This window comes from Amphiprion ocellaris, chromosome 13 (genome assembly GCF_022539595.1).
Source record: "Amphiprion ocellaris isolate individual 3 ecotype Okinawa chromosome 13, ASM2253959v1, whole genome shotgun sequence".
In the NCBI taxonomy this organism is placed as follows: domain Eukaryota; kingdom Metazoa; phylum Chordata; class Actinopteri; family Pomacentridae; genus Amphiprion; species Amphiprion ocellaris.
In genome coordinates, this window is record NC_072778.1 from 22,373,985 (window position 1) to 22,389,428 (window position 15,444).

At 41.2% G+C, this 15,444-nt stretch overlaps 2 protein-coding genes across 7 annotated transcripts; one reads left to right on the forward strand and one right to left on the reverse strand.

The window, feature by feature from the left end:
* Positions 1 to 5,055: 5,055 nt before the first annotated feature.
* LOC111566180 (uncharacterized) lies at positions 5,056 to 12,047 on the reverse strand. Of its 6 annotated transcripts, none has more exons than XM_055016664.1 (4): positions 8,151 to 12,047; positions 5,557 to 7,471; positions 5,195 to 5,284; positions 5,060 to 5,105 (listed from the first exon to the last, which is right to left on the reverse strand). In XM_055016664.1, the coding sequence occupies exon 1, from the start codon at positions 12,037 to 12,039 to the stop codon at positions 9,433 to 9,435; it is 2,607 nt and encodes an 868-aa protein (XP_054872639.1). In that variant the 5' UTR covers positions 12,040 to 12,047; the 3' UTR covers positions 5,060 to 5,105; positions 5,195 to 5,284; positions 5,557 to 7,471; positions 8,151 to 9,432. The 6 variants fall into 6 exon arrangements, with proteins under 6 accessions (XP_054872636.1, XP_054872639.1, XP_054872640.1 ...); XM_055016665.1 differs by having other exon boundaries at positions 5,557 to 6,218; positions 7,226 to 12,047; XM_055016662.1 differs by having other exon boundaries at positions 5,557 to 5,878; positions 5,972 to 12,047.
* A 2,378-nt stretch (positions 12,048 to 14,425) lies between these two features.
* On the forward strand, positions 14,426 to 15,444 carry LOC111566174 (glutamine amidotransferase-like class 1 domain-containing protein 3, mitochondrial). Its single transcript, XM_055016891.1, has 4 exons — positions 14,426 to 14,533; positions 14,724 to 14,866; positions 14,957 to 15,152; positions 15,268 to 15,444. Exons 1-4 carry the CDS (start codon positions 14,426 to 14,428, stop codon positions 15,442 to 15,444), a joined length of 624 nt encoding a protein of 207 aa, XP_054872866.1.

Below are 15,444 nucleotides of genomic sequence, written 5' to 3' on the forward strand. Positions count from 1 at the left end.
AAAGAAAGAAAGTCTTACCATGTCTGCTTTTCACAGGATTCTCAGATCACACTACCGAGAGAAGTGCCACTCAGGACTATGACACACCACTTGTTGTCTCCTGAATGGTCGAGAGAAAACTTGCAAATGGACATTACACTAAGACACTATGAGTCAGCGTCAAAAACCTATCTTTCTGTCCCCAAAACCACTGTATAAAAAGATGAAGGACTATTTACAGGATTTGATAGCACAATGATGGGTTGAAAAATCCCAATCTTCTTACACCTGGGTTTCTTAGGGATTGTGAGTGAACAGCTATTTTCAAGTCCAGCCGCAAATTCTCAGTTACATAGAGAACTAGGCTCTGATGACTACTCCAGAACATTCACCATGTTGTCTTTAAACCATTTCTGTGCAACACTGGCTTTATGCTTCGTTTGACTGAAAGCAAATCTTCTCTCAACTGGCAGTACTCTTGCAGACTGCATCAGGCTGTTCACCAAGATTTCTCTATATTTTGCAGCATTTATTTTACCTTCTACCTTCACGAGTCTTATGGGGCTTGCCACTGAGAAGCATCCCCCGTATAATGATGCTGCCACCACCCTGCTTCACAGTGGGGATGGTGTATTTGTGACGATGTGCAGTGTTTAGTGTTTAGTTTTAGTGATTACCAAAAAGCTCCATTTTGGTCTCATTATACTCCAGAACCTTCTTTCAGCTGACTTAATATTCTTCCACATAGATTTTGGTGCGCTTTAGTACAGATTTTGTGAGACAAGAGTCAAGAGTGGCTTACCTCTCTCTCATAAAGTATTTACTGGTGAAGATCATTTGGTGTATGCACGGCCTCTGTTATCTAAGCTGCCGAAGCTGGTAACTTCAAGGAGTTGTTTGGAGTGTTGCAGCAAGAGTATCAGTAACAATAAGGAAATATATCGGGATTTTCTTTCTTGTAGTGGTAGTAGATCACTTTACTAATATGTCACCTTTACAGTATCTTAAACACACAAGGAAGTCATATCTTTTCCTCATTTAAAGAATTAAAGATAGACCAGATAGGCTGACACAGAAACACCTGTCATTACTGAGTGACTCATTACCAATAAACATCGACAGTGGTGGAAAAAAGTTTTCGGACACCATTAAGATTTGGCACAATCTCAAATATTACCATGAAATATTTGTAGAAAAACCTTTTTTGTGTTTCAAAAGGTGTGGCTGCATTAGACAGACACAAACAAATACAAATTATATATTTTTGTTTATTGTTTACAAGAAAAACTAACAAAACTAAATTCTTGACAGTTTCAATATGTCAGTTCTCAACATTGCTGGTATCAAAGTCAACAAATAATGAAGAATGTGTTCAAAACTGAACAAAAAAAAAATAAACCATCACATCATCAAAGTAATATTTAGTAGTCCTGCCATTAGCACGCAGTAGAGCTCTAATCCTGGCTGGCAATGTTTGCCACGAGACTTTCACACTGTTGAGGGGTAATCTTGTCCCATTCTTCTTGAATTTCTGCCGGAGCTGAGGCAGGGTGCTGGCGGAGAGCCAGCAGGAGCAATGAACCAGCAGCGACTGGTGGGGCAAGGCAGGCTTTTAACTGCCACCGATGAGATCGGCCACAGTTGCGCTCCTTCTGCAGTTGTTCAATTGCTGGGATCGTCAGCTGGTCCCGGATGAAACACAGAGGAGGGAGGGGCCATGACAATAGGGCCAGAACCGTCTTCATGATGCACCTAGGCTTTCCTTTTCCCGGCAACGAGTCGAGTCCTGCCGAGGAGATGGTTCAGGGCGGTCGGCTTTTGCCGCCGAGGAGAGGCGATGGCACCGCAGGTGATGGAGAGCCGATGCTCTTCTTCCAGGATTAATGAAAAATAACTTGTTTAACAGTAGCTCTTGTTCTGTTTATAGTCGGCGTCCGCCGAGTGATAAAAAAAGGGATATTAAAACTTGAGAGCCGAGCCGCGATGAAATTTAGAAAAAGTAAAACTTTGATTCCAACTGTTTCTTATTGGCAGATTAAACAGATTAAAATGTAAGCTCAGCCTTGTATTGAAGGTGAGCAGCGCCTAAATTATGTCGCAAAAATGGAAAGAGCGACAAGAATAAGCTAGCAGAAAGGAATGCGGAAAAAAGTAAAAGTTCAAAGTAAAGTTAAAGAAAACGACGTGTCTAAAGAACAGAGATAAGGCGTTGAAGCGGCTGTGTAGACGAAAGAGGTTAAGAGAGCAAGAGCGTAAGAGAGTAAGAAAGGCATTGTCCGGCCTTTTTATGATGTCCGAGAGACCTGGGCGTGGAGAGGATCTTTTGGCGCGACCTTTAGTAATCTGATTACTCTCTTTGTTCTCAGAAAGAAGGGAGAACGATATTTATTAAGCTGAGTTAAAACATATGATATTATGCGCGCAAACGCGATCTGTCCGTCTCGCACCATGATTTATCAATAGAGCGTGATCAACAGTCGAGGTTATACATTTTAATAAGCACGTGAGTTAACGTGTACATTCAAACTATATATCAGATGTGCTCTAGATACTAAAACTATATGTCATGTGTACAGTTATGAATGGTACCAATTTCACATTTTACACTCTTTATTGGAGACAATACTTAATACTTAATAATTAATATATAGAATTCGTCCCGACATCGTCGTGTCCTCTGACGTCGCAGGGGAGCACTGTGGGTCCATGAAAGAAAACTGATTATTTCATTAAAACATCAACTTCATCCCCATATCACCTACAGATGTGAATTTTGGATATGTGATAGAGGAACTCCTTACTGTAACTTTGGTAGGCATGAATACACAAATTACATGTCAGAAACACTTATTTTGAGTCCATATGCTTTCAGTAACAAAACTGTGACCCTCCCAACTCCAGCTTTCACATGATGTCCTTCCCCTGCAAAAAGGGAGGCAGATGGTTTTCCTACGAAAAAAGGGGGTTAGACATGTATAAGATAGATATGTATCAAAGACATTCACAGCAGAAATGAGAGTCATTGTCTTTCAAGTGTTTCTGCCAAGGTGTTAATGTTCGGGGAGAAACTTCATTCCTCTCCAGGAGGTCTGTGTGTCACTTTGCTAAGAATATTGTAACTTAGTTTTCTTTCAGAAACTGAGTGTTATGAGGCAGATCACACTCGTCCTGCTGTAATTTAACATTAATTTGATAATTAATAGAGTCTCTTTCCTGGGAAAGAAAAGTTCCTGGACCTGGGTAATGTCCAAAGTGACAGTTTGATGTGGATCCTAAATAAACATCCAAAAAGAAAGGATTTCTTATCTGATTTGGTCTCTCCTCTTGGCATTCCAAAGACCAAGCTGTGTCCCCTATATGTGAGATTAACCATCTTACTGTATTGTCCTGTGCAATAAATATTAGTTTATAAATCATCAAATGATATTTTCACAGTGCGTGATTATCCACTCAACAGCCTCACAACATTCTCTCGCACCTTGCACACATTTTGGAAATTATAAAATGCAAAACAAATGAAGAAGAAATGAAAATAATGAGCGGAAGAATTTAATAAACAACATGGTGTCCAGATTGCCAAATGATGGACATTTTGTGGTATTTAATCTCCCTCCTGGCACAGATTGTATCAGCATGTGGAAACTGCTTGCAGTTAATGAATAGTTTTATGTCATTTTAGTACTGGGTCAGTTTTATATCAAATAATGGGACATTTCATCATCATGTTAATCACTGATGTAATTTTAAAAAATTCTGCACCAAAAGGCTGATACCTTTTGTAGTTTTATGAAATGAAATACTAGATATGATTTCAGGGTTTCTCCGTTAATGACCCTACATAATGTCTTCATTTGCTGTGGTGAATTAGATTTCCAGTCATTTTGAAGCTTTCACAAGGAATTATAGTATATGCTGTCACCAAATTTTATGAATTATTAGTGATTATAACAGTGTGTAATTTGTCATCCATAGGTGCAAGAAAATGTAAAAGGACAGTGAGGGACATCACACATGCACTAGAAGAGTTTAAGTAAAGGAACAAGGTTTATGTGGTTGGACTTGGGCATGTTGGAGTTTAAAAATAAGTATGAAATTAAAATTTTCATTGTATTTGCGTGACCCTAAATGCATCAGCATACCTTTATTTCTATTAGTGAACATGCATTATCTGTCAAACCTTTATATTCAACGTTAAACTTTTCTTTATACCTTTGCTTTTCCTTTTTGCTTCAAATAAAGTTCTTAAATATTTGCTCCCTTCATGTATTTCTACAGTGCAGTCAGGGAACTTTCATTCTAAAGAGAGAACTGTAAATTATTTTCATACAGGTTTATTGAACAGGTATTGTAAAAATAACAGCAGCTGCATTTGGAAATAATTACATTTTCATATTTGATTGTTTTTAAAATACAACATCTTTCATACAAAAGGGCAGACAATGCAAAAAATAAAAAACATACATCCAGTACAAAACAGAAAATAAAGCTATTTAGTTAATCATATTTCAAGTTACTGAGTGCAAAAGAGTCAGTTTGAATACAGGAAGAAAATATGCATCATAGTTACTGAACTGTTTGTCAATTTGACCATGATGTGCCCCAATGTGCAATGAGCATGAAAATGTTCATGTAATTCACTGAATGAAAGTTATTCATGAACATCAGACGCCATTAAAATTGGCAGCATTTTTCAGAAGTGCACAACTACTATTAACTAGTTCTGAGGGCTGGGCTTTGTTCAGGTGAAACGGTGAACGGTGTTGAGTTTCCAGTTCCGCTTCCTGACTCTACTGTGTCGTCCTCTCCTGAACTCTGCTCCGTTTGAGTATCTGGTAGATGCAGATCATATTCAAAAGCAGGATTTTTCTGTCCCTGTCTGTGCCGCCTCTGAACCTCCTCAAAGATCTCAAGAACCTTGAAAGGACAAAAACAAAAGCAAGTATTGAGAAATAAGACAACTGTTTAGGAAAAATGAAAAGAACAAGTGAGGATATTTATGTTACCTTGGATTTAGGAATGAGACCCACTCTGAAGAAACCAATATGTTCAGTCTCAATCTTGGTGCAGTCGACCATAGTAGATGCAGTGTTCTCTGGAGATGGTCCATCACACAACAATCCAGCCACCTTAACAACAAAATGTGAACACAGTTCACTGAAAAAAACAGAAACACAGGTTCTTATTGCTTTTAATTACCCTAAATTATTGTCATTACCTTGTCTCCCAGTTTGGCATAAACTTGGTTATGGTAAGTTGTGTCTGCTTTGCCTGTAGGGTTGGCTGAGGTTACTGCAATAGGCCCCACCTGCACAAATAAAAACTAGTTTATTAACTGAAGAGTGTTCTGGCAAAACATCATTTATTTTAAGACAGGTAGTGATCTGCATGTACCAAATTAATGAGATGTGTTGCCACAGAACAGTCTGGGTTTCTGATAGCAATACTTGTGTTTGGCAGCATCTCCCAAACCAAACATGTCCATCCAGGGACCTGCATGAGATGCCATGGTGCTCATAAAACCCCACCATGCTATGCATGAAGCACACACACAGTATGCAAACACCCAAAAACACAGACCTACGTCTGGGTATAACCATGCTAATGGAGGACAGCCATGTGAAGTCCAGCACTAGAGGGCTCAGCAGGTGTCGCACCGACTCCAGCTGCTTGATGGAGGAGATCCACAAGGACATGGATCGGTCCTGTGCCTGCTTCTTCACCCTGAAATGAAGGAGAGATCAGACGGTAATAAGAAGGAACCACTACATAAGGGACACATTTAAAAACATCTGAACTTATTTGTAAGCTTTGACGACTGCGTCTGGCCTGTTGCAGGCTGCCACCAGCACATAGACTGTGTCAGTTGGCATTCCACATATGCCACCGTTTTTCATGATTTCTGCAGAGGGGAAGAGAAGACAACTACTGTCACATCAAGAACATAAACAGCAGTTTATTTCAGAAATCAGCATCATTGTCTTTCATATCTCACCTGCAATCTGCTGCACAGATGTGGCCTTGCGGGCTGGTACACGTGGGCCGATATCTTCCCCTCCTCCTACCCCATTCAGCTTTACTCGAGGTCTTCCTAAAGGGATCTGGGGGGACTGGAAGGTGCTGTTGAAAATGTTTTCCAGGAAACAATAAAAACTGACCAGGCCAAAGATGATGGTGACTCCTATGTCGTAGCCAAAAGGCAGCGCACCTACTGCATCCAGCAGGAAGCTGATGAGGATGAGCTGGAAGGTGAGAGCGTAGACAAACCAGGCCACATTTAGAAACAGCGTTGCTGCTGTCACCAAACAGTTAAACAGCATGAAGCTAATGATCCCAGCAGCCAAATTAAAGCCTCTGGTGTCACCATACAGGTCGCCATATCGTGTCAACCCCCACACTGTCCACATCATCCCGTAGAGAATAAAAACGGTGCTCTCAAAGGTTTTATCCTGAGCAAAAGCTACTGAACCACACAGCAGCTATAGTGTCCCACCAGCCATCACCACCCAGGGCAGAATCAGCACAGATAGAGGATTTCTGTCACCAACTGTGGCTGTGATGGCGAAAGCAGCCAGCACACTGCAGGCATGGCCCAACACCTTTGCATCTGCATATTTACACTCTAAGAAATTTCCCTGTAAATTAACAGTAAAGAGCTGGCAGCTAAAGTTGCCAGCAGCGCACTGTTATTTTACAGTAATCCTACCGTATTCTAAAACAACTGTTTTTTACTGTAAAAAATATTACAGTATTATGCTGTTTAGAGAGCTATTTCCTGGGGCTTTCAAAACGAAAGCCCCAGGAAATAGCATAGCATAGAAATGGCTCAGACAAGAGATGACTTTTCAACATTAAGCTTTTATTAAAGCCAACTCTGTATCAAACATAGTTCAAAAACTGACCTATCTAACCCATTCAATTTCAGTAACATACAATCATTTCCTCATGCTGAACAGGTTCCCATTGTGCATGTTCTAGTTCAGGTACACTGAGTTTGATTGAACACATTCAGCAGCTAACAAATGTCAAGTAATTCAAGTCTTTTAAAATAAAATCTATAAAAACAATTAATGATGTTTAACAGGTTGTCAGCAATCTGTTTAAAAATTGCATATCACATTTCAGGTACCCTGCCTTCAGAATCAGTGTTTCATAACTCATGATCATGTTCAATAAACACCTAGTCAAGGAACAAACCTGGAACTGAAGTATTTTATACTAAACCCAACACAATACTGAGATTTGTTACCTTAGAATGACAGCATGAACATCTGGTTGCAGACTGGGCTTTTGCTTTGTGAAAGTGAGGTCCTGTGTGGTGAGGTGCTGTGGGTTTACATGAAGTTCCACTCAGAGTCCATGAGTCTTTTTATAAAGGAGGTTACATGAGGATTTACAGTAGATGTCTTTATCTGGAGCAGCTTCCTGACCTCTGGAACATCACCTTCTCCTGGCTGCCTTTGTTCCCCTCTCAGGGTTGATAGCAAGAAAGAGCCTAGAATGAAATGACAAAGAAAGAATATATTAGGTGTGTAGGCAAAGATCCCTTGAACATAATATGGAACTCTGTCACAATCATCAACAAAAAACAAACAAACAGGAAACTCAAATTATTAAGCAAAACAGAGGGTTCCACTTAAAACAGCTATTTAGTTCAATACACATTTAAATCTAATTTTTGCAGCCGTTTGCATAACAAGCAAGTTTACCTTTCCTAAGTGGAGAGAAAAGCAACAGGACACATCCTACAAACCTTTTTAAAACTTGAAATTACCTAAATGGTCGAAAGCAGACAAGTACATGATAACAGATCAGTGGAGCATCACATTGTATATTTAATGGAAAATTACATGAAAGACAGAGATAGCTAACTTAACCTAGCTGGATCTGGTTGCTTAGAAATTCATTTTCCTGGTCTGGTTTAAAAGAAAGAGCCAAAGTTTTGTCCACTGCAGCCAAAGGGGAGGATGCTAGCAGTGTGGAAAACGTTAGCATTAATGCTAGCTAGCTAGCTGCTAGCTAACAGTGTGGGAAACGTTAGCATTCATGCTAGCGACTCGTGGCTAACACCAAGCAGTAACTAACTGGCTATGTTTATGTTACTGTCAAAGAATAAAACATAAATAGACTGACAGAAATAAAAGTAAGGCTGACTTTTTAATAATCACAGTTACCTTGTTCAGTGAACCGGAGCAGGATGGATCAGCTACAGATGGTCCCTGCAGGTCTGAGGGCCGAAAATCGTCGTCCTCACTTCTTCCTTTTCTCCACTTCTTCCCTCGGTAATGAGTAAAATCCCCCATACATACTATTTTAAACCTATTTCGTCACTTCTTTGTGTTGGCTGTTTGCTAAATGTGGTGATGTGCAGGAAGATTTGCCGAGACGAGTAACAGTTGGACTGCAGCAACAGTCACACTCAAATCAACCCAAACCAGAAAAATACTGTAATCTGCTGTAAGATTGTAAGGTAGCTTGCTGTTATTATTTTGTTCTTGAAAAACACGTGAATTTACAGTATTCAGCTGTATTTACAAAGAACGGTATATTACTGTACAAAATATGCTGTATTTTTACAGCAATTTGTTACAGTGTAGAGTAGCCCTGGTGAGGGCTGTGTAGCTCTTTATTGTGCACTCTGAGACTAACACTCTGCATCCTGGCTGGTAAAGCCTTGAAATAGCCCTGCCCCGTGGGAATCATGTTGCTGGACACCATATTGAATGTGTAACTAAAAGCATGCCGGCAGAAACTATAAATATCGCTGCCTGTACACCTTGAGTGCCTCCTTGAAAGACACCATGAGACTGCGCTGCTATGGCAATACAATAAGCCTATTGTATTGCCATAGCAAAGAATAACTGGTAGAGTCCCTCCAACAAGCTCTTCTGACAGCTGAACAGAGCCAGGATGGAGAAAAGCACTGACAAGACAACAGGGAAGGGAACAGGGGAGAAAGGCTGAATGGAGTAAAATGGTAACAGAGAGCTGTAACCCTCTGCATATTTCAGTATTGCTGTGAAACCACATAGTGGGGCAGATTGCTGAAACAATCTTTCATTTGGTGATACAAGCACCAAAATTGGCACACAGGTGCTTCAGAACCTCCTCTCTCAGAAAAGCACGTTAGCCAACTTCAAAAACAAAATGGCCGCCATTTTTCAAGATGGCCGCCATTCATTCCAGTACGAAACAGTATTTGCACTAAATATTGTCAAAGTAATGACATTTTCATGATCTGTAGATCAAAATATATGTTTTTTAACACGAGGAATCGAATTCTGAGATCAAAATTTCAATATCATTAAGTGTTATAGTGATATGATGACAATTATATGAACTAGCACTGTCTCAGGAAGTTACCGATGTGGTATCTCAATTTGTTGTGACAGAAGCACAATATAGGTACTACAGCAGACTGAAGTGACTTGTTTGAATTTAACCTGGATCATTGTTTTACTCTTTGCATTTACAGCTACACAGTTGTGTGCACTTCAGGGTGTAGCGATAACATTTGCATGGTCCCCGACATTCACCCGTGCAACGACATTTTGTCAGCTGCTGGCAGGACTGAGCAATGGGTGGGAGGGTTGACCAAAGAACTTCCCAGGCTTCACCTTTTTTTTGCCAGCCCCAGTTGCCAGGACTACTAGGTTGCATTGTACATTCTGTTGATTGGCCCCATATGCAAGCAGCTTGGAATGCAGATCGTCTAACATGCTGAACGAGAGATGCACTAGTTGGAGGAATGGAGTCATAGGGTCTTTGCTTCCGAGCAAACAAGTGCAGTCTCGCCTCATCAACCTTGGTAGTGTTGCTGTGTTTGTCATACATAATGACAACAAATTTTTCGAGAATGTTGAGATCAGCATCTTCTATGGTAGGTGGGTACTGACTCAGTTTGCTGAACACTGGGCCCACTTCAGGACAAAGTGCCCATGTTTGCCATGCAGTTGTCTTCCCTCTACCTCGAAAGGCCGAGACCACGTCACAGCCAGTGAAGGCATGAAAGAAGAGCATGCCACTACATTTCTCTTGGCCGAGGTTCATCGCCAAGTTGTGAATTGGGAACCATCTAATGGACTGTCCCTGGCCGAATTCTACCCAAAGCATTTCTAAGCCAACATTCTGAAGACTCGCAAAGAGACCAACTGCTATGACAAGGATATCTGTGTCGCATGCCTTGATCAACACAGACTTTGTCTTCTGTTTGGCTGCATGAACTGCGTGTGTGAAAATCCTGGAGTCAGCTTCTTCATGATTGCAAGGTTGTAGGCCTTCAAAGTTGATGGATTTGTTTGACAAGACCTTCTCTCCTTTGGTCACAACTACGACATTGTCGGGACACATGGATACAATCTTGTCTGCTAGATACTCAAACAGTTCTGTCTTATTGTCACTGTCTCTGAGAAAGCTGGACCAGATGGGTGGCAGCTTGGTTTTGTCTGTCACTCTACACAGACTTCCTTTGCCTCGCTTTGATCTTGTTTCAGCCTTGAGGCTTGAAGTCTTGTCGACATCAAACACAATGTCTGTTCGCTCATACTTCGATGAGTAACTCCGAATCTTTGGCACTACATCACGGACAGCATATTCCCCAAGTGTCTTTGAGGTCTTTGGCGAGAGAGAGTGTACAAGAGCAGCACCATCAATAATGATGACATCACATTCTGGCTGAGAATCAGGAAGAGCAATGGTATCTTCCAGAATGCCAACAAGGTCAGACTTCTTTCCAGGATAGAGATTCCCTGTGTCACTCAGTGCTGCAGGAAAAGACTGATTCTCATGCCTGAAGAATTCTGACAGATCACATTCTCGTGCTTGACAGGATATGAAAAGCTGTGAGAACAGATTGCAGTCACTTTTCAGTACCTGCTTCTTCTTGTCAGTGGAAGCTACAGCTGCTTCCTGGCGGAAGAAGTCAGTTTTGTTCTTTTTGATGGGCTTGTAGAAGGAAGCCTCATCACCAAGACTATTGAAAAAGTCTTTGAAGGCAGCTTGACCTTTATCAATGTGAGTTCTGACAAGCTCTGCAGCACTGGGATGTTCAATGATCTTTGTGTCCAGTGTGAGAAGATCTTTGGACTCTTCCTGGAAAGGATTGCCTAGATCCTTCATTGCACTAAACAACTTCTTGACCTTGTCAGTGAAGGCCTTCTGAGACTGGCTGGTCTGCTCATGATGTCTGATATCCTCATTCCCCAGTTTGGCCTGGGTAACCAACTCATATTGGTGAACCAGCTGGCTAACCTCTGGTCCAGACACCATCCATCGCCTCAGTGCAGATGGATCTTCAGTAATGCCAATGGCACCACCATCACCTTTGACCACTGCATTAGCTTGTTCATGGGCTTGGTCAATGGCTATACCAGAAAACTCCCTGTGAGTCTTGTGGACCACAAACTTTCCAAGTTGGAATTCATGGAACACAGCAGGATGAGTTTGTTCCAAGGATACCATGTCTCTGAGGTGGATGGGGAGCCATCGAGCATAGTTGACATTGTTGTTGGCAAAGAAGAAGGGGATCAGAGCAGAGAGTGCTTGACAGTACAAGCTGAAGTTAGCCTCTCTGAAAGATCTAACCAACGAGAACACAACCAACTCCATTGACAGGACAAGCTCCCAGAGCTGAAACTGAGGGCTCTCTTTCCTCCGTGTCTCACACCAGCCGTCAAAATCCAGGACTCTGTTCTCTTCTGCACAGTGGTAGTCATATGCTTCCTTTTGGAGCATATAGAGACAGCATGCTGTGACCTCGTGCATATGGCGCGTTTTTGTGACACTGGATGCAGAGAGAAACGAGTCTGCAGTTCCAGAGAAAGCCACCCCAGCCTCCACGAGAGCACCTGTCCATCCGCTATTCTGGAGCAAGGTCCCAAGTGACCTGAATGCAGCCATCTCTATGTGGAGACCATCAAACATTACCACAAACCTGTCCTCGCCATACCGGTCAGGCCAGTGCCACTGGACTTGTTTAGCAAGAGCGTAGATTGGCTGGTCTGCAGTTATCACAGGAACCTGGTTTGGATTGAGGTGAGAAATAGCATCCTTGACTTTGTCCATAGAATGTCTCACCGTAGCAACAGAATGAGCCTCATCACGTAGAAGGGGCAACAGTGAAGTTATGCTCACTTCAAACTCAAGACCTCGCTTCTCCGTATGGTGGGCTGACCAACTGATGTTAACCTCATCACCTACTTCCTGTGTGAGACTTAACTTCTGCAGCCATTCATATTCATCTGTTAGGGAGAGACTTGGCAAAGATGTATATGTCACATTGCTTATACTACTGTCTAAAGTTAGTTTACCACTACAACAGTTAGTAACTACAACTACAGTTAGTACACTACAAGCCGATGCTGAACCCCATGCTGAGTTTCACAGCAGTAATGTCACCAGTGTGCCCTGGTTGTGCTTTGACATCACTCTCTTAAGGTATCACAAGCCAAAAGCTTTAATATTAAACTACAGTAGTGTGACAAATAATTGGCAATGGACATGTAAACTTTGTTACTTTGTTACCACAGAGCTTAGAAACATGCAAGGTTTAAGTTGAAAACAGCACTATATACAGTCATCAATAAGTCGCCATTTTGAAAAATGGTGGCCATATTGAAATTTGCAAGGCATCATTGGCTTTACCATATGAGAATACATTCATTTTATTTTTTTACCATAAAGAAATTGTGTTAATTGGAGTTACACTTCAAAAATTGCAATTTGTCAGGTTTGCTTCGGCAGCCATCTTGAAAACTGGCAGCCATCTTGAATTTTCTGATGGCTAACGTACTTTTCTTAAAATGTATGTCCTGGACGTCATTTGTGCCAATTTTGGTGCTTGTATCACCAAGTGAAAGATTCTTATGAATATTGAGATAACCTGCCCCACTAACAGAAAGTGGCAACAAGTGTATCCATAGCTTGGTAAAAGGGGATGCACATGCCAAGATGGAAGGCTCCAGCCGTCCACAGCCAGGGGACATGACCGACGGAGAGCCGAGGGACCACACCTAACAGGGGGTAGAAAGATAGTAGAACACTAGAAAAATAACATAGATTTGATGTCACAAATTAGTCAATCTTAAATGTTGATGTTACAACCACACAGATTTATTCATGAAGTGTGAGTGTAACTGAGTGGTTTAAATGTTAAGGCCTCAAACTCTACAAAAATCTATAAAATACAGTTACACAGACTATAGTATTTATTAAAGCTAAGACACTTCAGTATTATTAATTCTGGAGAAAAATCCGATTAAGTTAGGATCGAAGTTATGACTTTATGGACAACACACATTCAATTCAGTTCAATTCAGTTTTATTTATATAGTGCCAATTACAGTCAAATTGTCTCGAGACGCTTTACAGAACCCATATGCCTGACCCCCAGAGCAAGCCAAAAGGCGACAGTGGCAAGGAAAACACCCTTTTAACAGGGAAAAAACCTTGAGCAGAACCCAGCTCTAATGTAGGGGGACCCATCTGCCTGCTGGCCGGGCGGGTTGAAAACCCAGTAAATACAAATGGCAATGAAGCTCTTTTCTTTTAATTTTTTTGATTTTGTGTTTGATATTTTTAATGTATGCATTTAGCTCTTGTTTTAGTTTTATTATTTTAAATAAAGATAACACTAATTTTTCTGCTTTATTTTATACACCTGTATTTTTTGATTGGCTTAATGTACCTTAATAATATATAGAAATAAATGTATTTGAGACTGAACAGTGTCTCTGTGTCTTTAGTTTTACTATCTAATTGTAATTGCATCAGTTTTTATGTTGCCTTGAACCAGTTACTGAGAGGGGTGACTCAGCATTTTCTCACTTCAGGTAACTCTGAAAGGTGTTCCTGGTTACACTGAATAAACAGCATGATGTCATGGACAGCAGTATGAGGGAGGAGACAGGAGAGGCAGGCAGGACTATAAAGAGTCTATGCTTCACAGTTCACACATTTGACTGAAGAGCTCGATTGCACTCTGAAACCGGACTTTCTACAACAAAACCTGCTCAAGGTGAGGAAATAAGACACACTGGATCCACAATGTCTTTACTTCCGTTGTCTGATTTAATACTTTTTCCTCTTATTTTAGAAATAGTAACACATCATGATCTTAGACAAATTCTTAATGATGAAATGCAAACGAGCAACTGCCAAATGCCTCAAATTTTGCTTAATTATTATTTGATAGAGCTTCACTCCTGCTGATTCTTCCACAGCAGACCCAAATCTCCTCCTGTAATGTCTCTTTTCTGGTGTCAACAGTGTTTCCTGGCAGCTGCAGCAGGATTCCTGGGACTCATGTCTCAGCTCGCTCTGTAAATGTTTTATGTGAACATGCAACAAGCGGCTCAGGAGCAGTGACATGCTTCCTTTCTGACAGGGAAACAAATATGATGTTGAATCTAGATTAACATGTCTTCTTCTGTCTGTGTGTTTAATAGGAATCATGGTGAAGTGTGTTGCAGTTATTCTCTCAGGCTGTGGAGTCTATAACGGCACAGACATTCATGAGGCCTCCGCTGTCCTCGTCCATTTGAGTCGTGCTGGAGCAAAAGTAAGAGCAAGAAAAGAAGAAAAATCAATTTATGTGTATTTATCTGGATCCAGTCCTCTGAAAAGATTCTACAATCCTTATAGATAGAAAGGCTAATCGTATGCAGAAAGTTCAACATGTTTGACGTTGATTTCAAGTGCAGATGTTTGCTCCAAATGCAGATCAGATGTATGTTGTGAATCACTGTCAGGGGACACCTACAGACGAGAAGAGAAACATCCTGCAGGAAAGTGCTCGAATCGCCAGAGGTGACGTCGCTGATCTGGCCAAGTTGGACGGGTCAGCGTTTCATGCTGCCATCATCCCAGGTGAGACTGAGTTTCCCACAAATGAGTACCACAGAGTGAAATAATTGACACTTCTTCACCTCCACTTTTGTGAGATTCTGAATGAGTCCTGTCGCATTCATTCATGGGGCTTCAGTGTGGCTAAGAACCTGAGTGACTGGGCAGTGAAGAACAAGGACTGCACCATCCTGCCACATCTGGGGAAGCTCATCAAGGATTTCCACAAAGCTGGGAGGCCGCTGAGCATGTGCTGTATCTCCCCCATCCTGGCTGCTAAAATCCTGCCTGGCTGTGAGCTCACCGTGAGGCAGGACAAAGAGTGTGAAAAGTGGGTGAAGAAGTTTTTTATAATCAACAGATTTGAATTCTTTAAACATCCAGAAATATTCTGGATGTTTAAAGAATTCAATCTCAGTTTAAATTTCTTTTTTTCGGCTGTATGCTCAGACAGCAGGTGTTGTGAAGGAGATGGGATGCAAACACGTAAACAAAGATGTGGAGGAAGCTCACATCAACGTCAAAAACAAGCTGTTCACTACTTGTGCCTTCATGTGCAACGCTCCCATTCATAAAGTCTTTGATGGAATTGGCATCATGGTTAAAGAAACTCTGAAACTGGCTTAA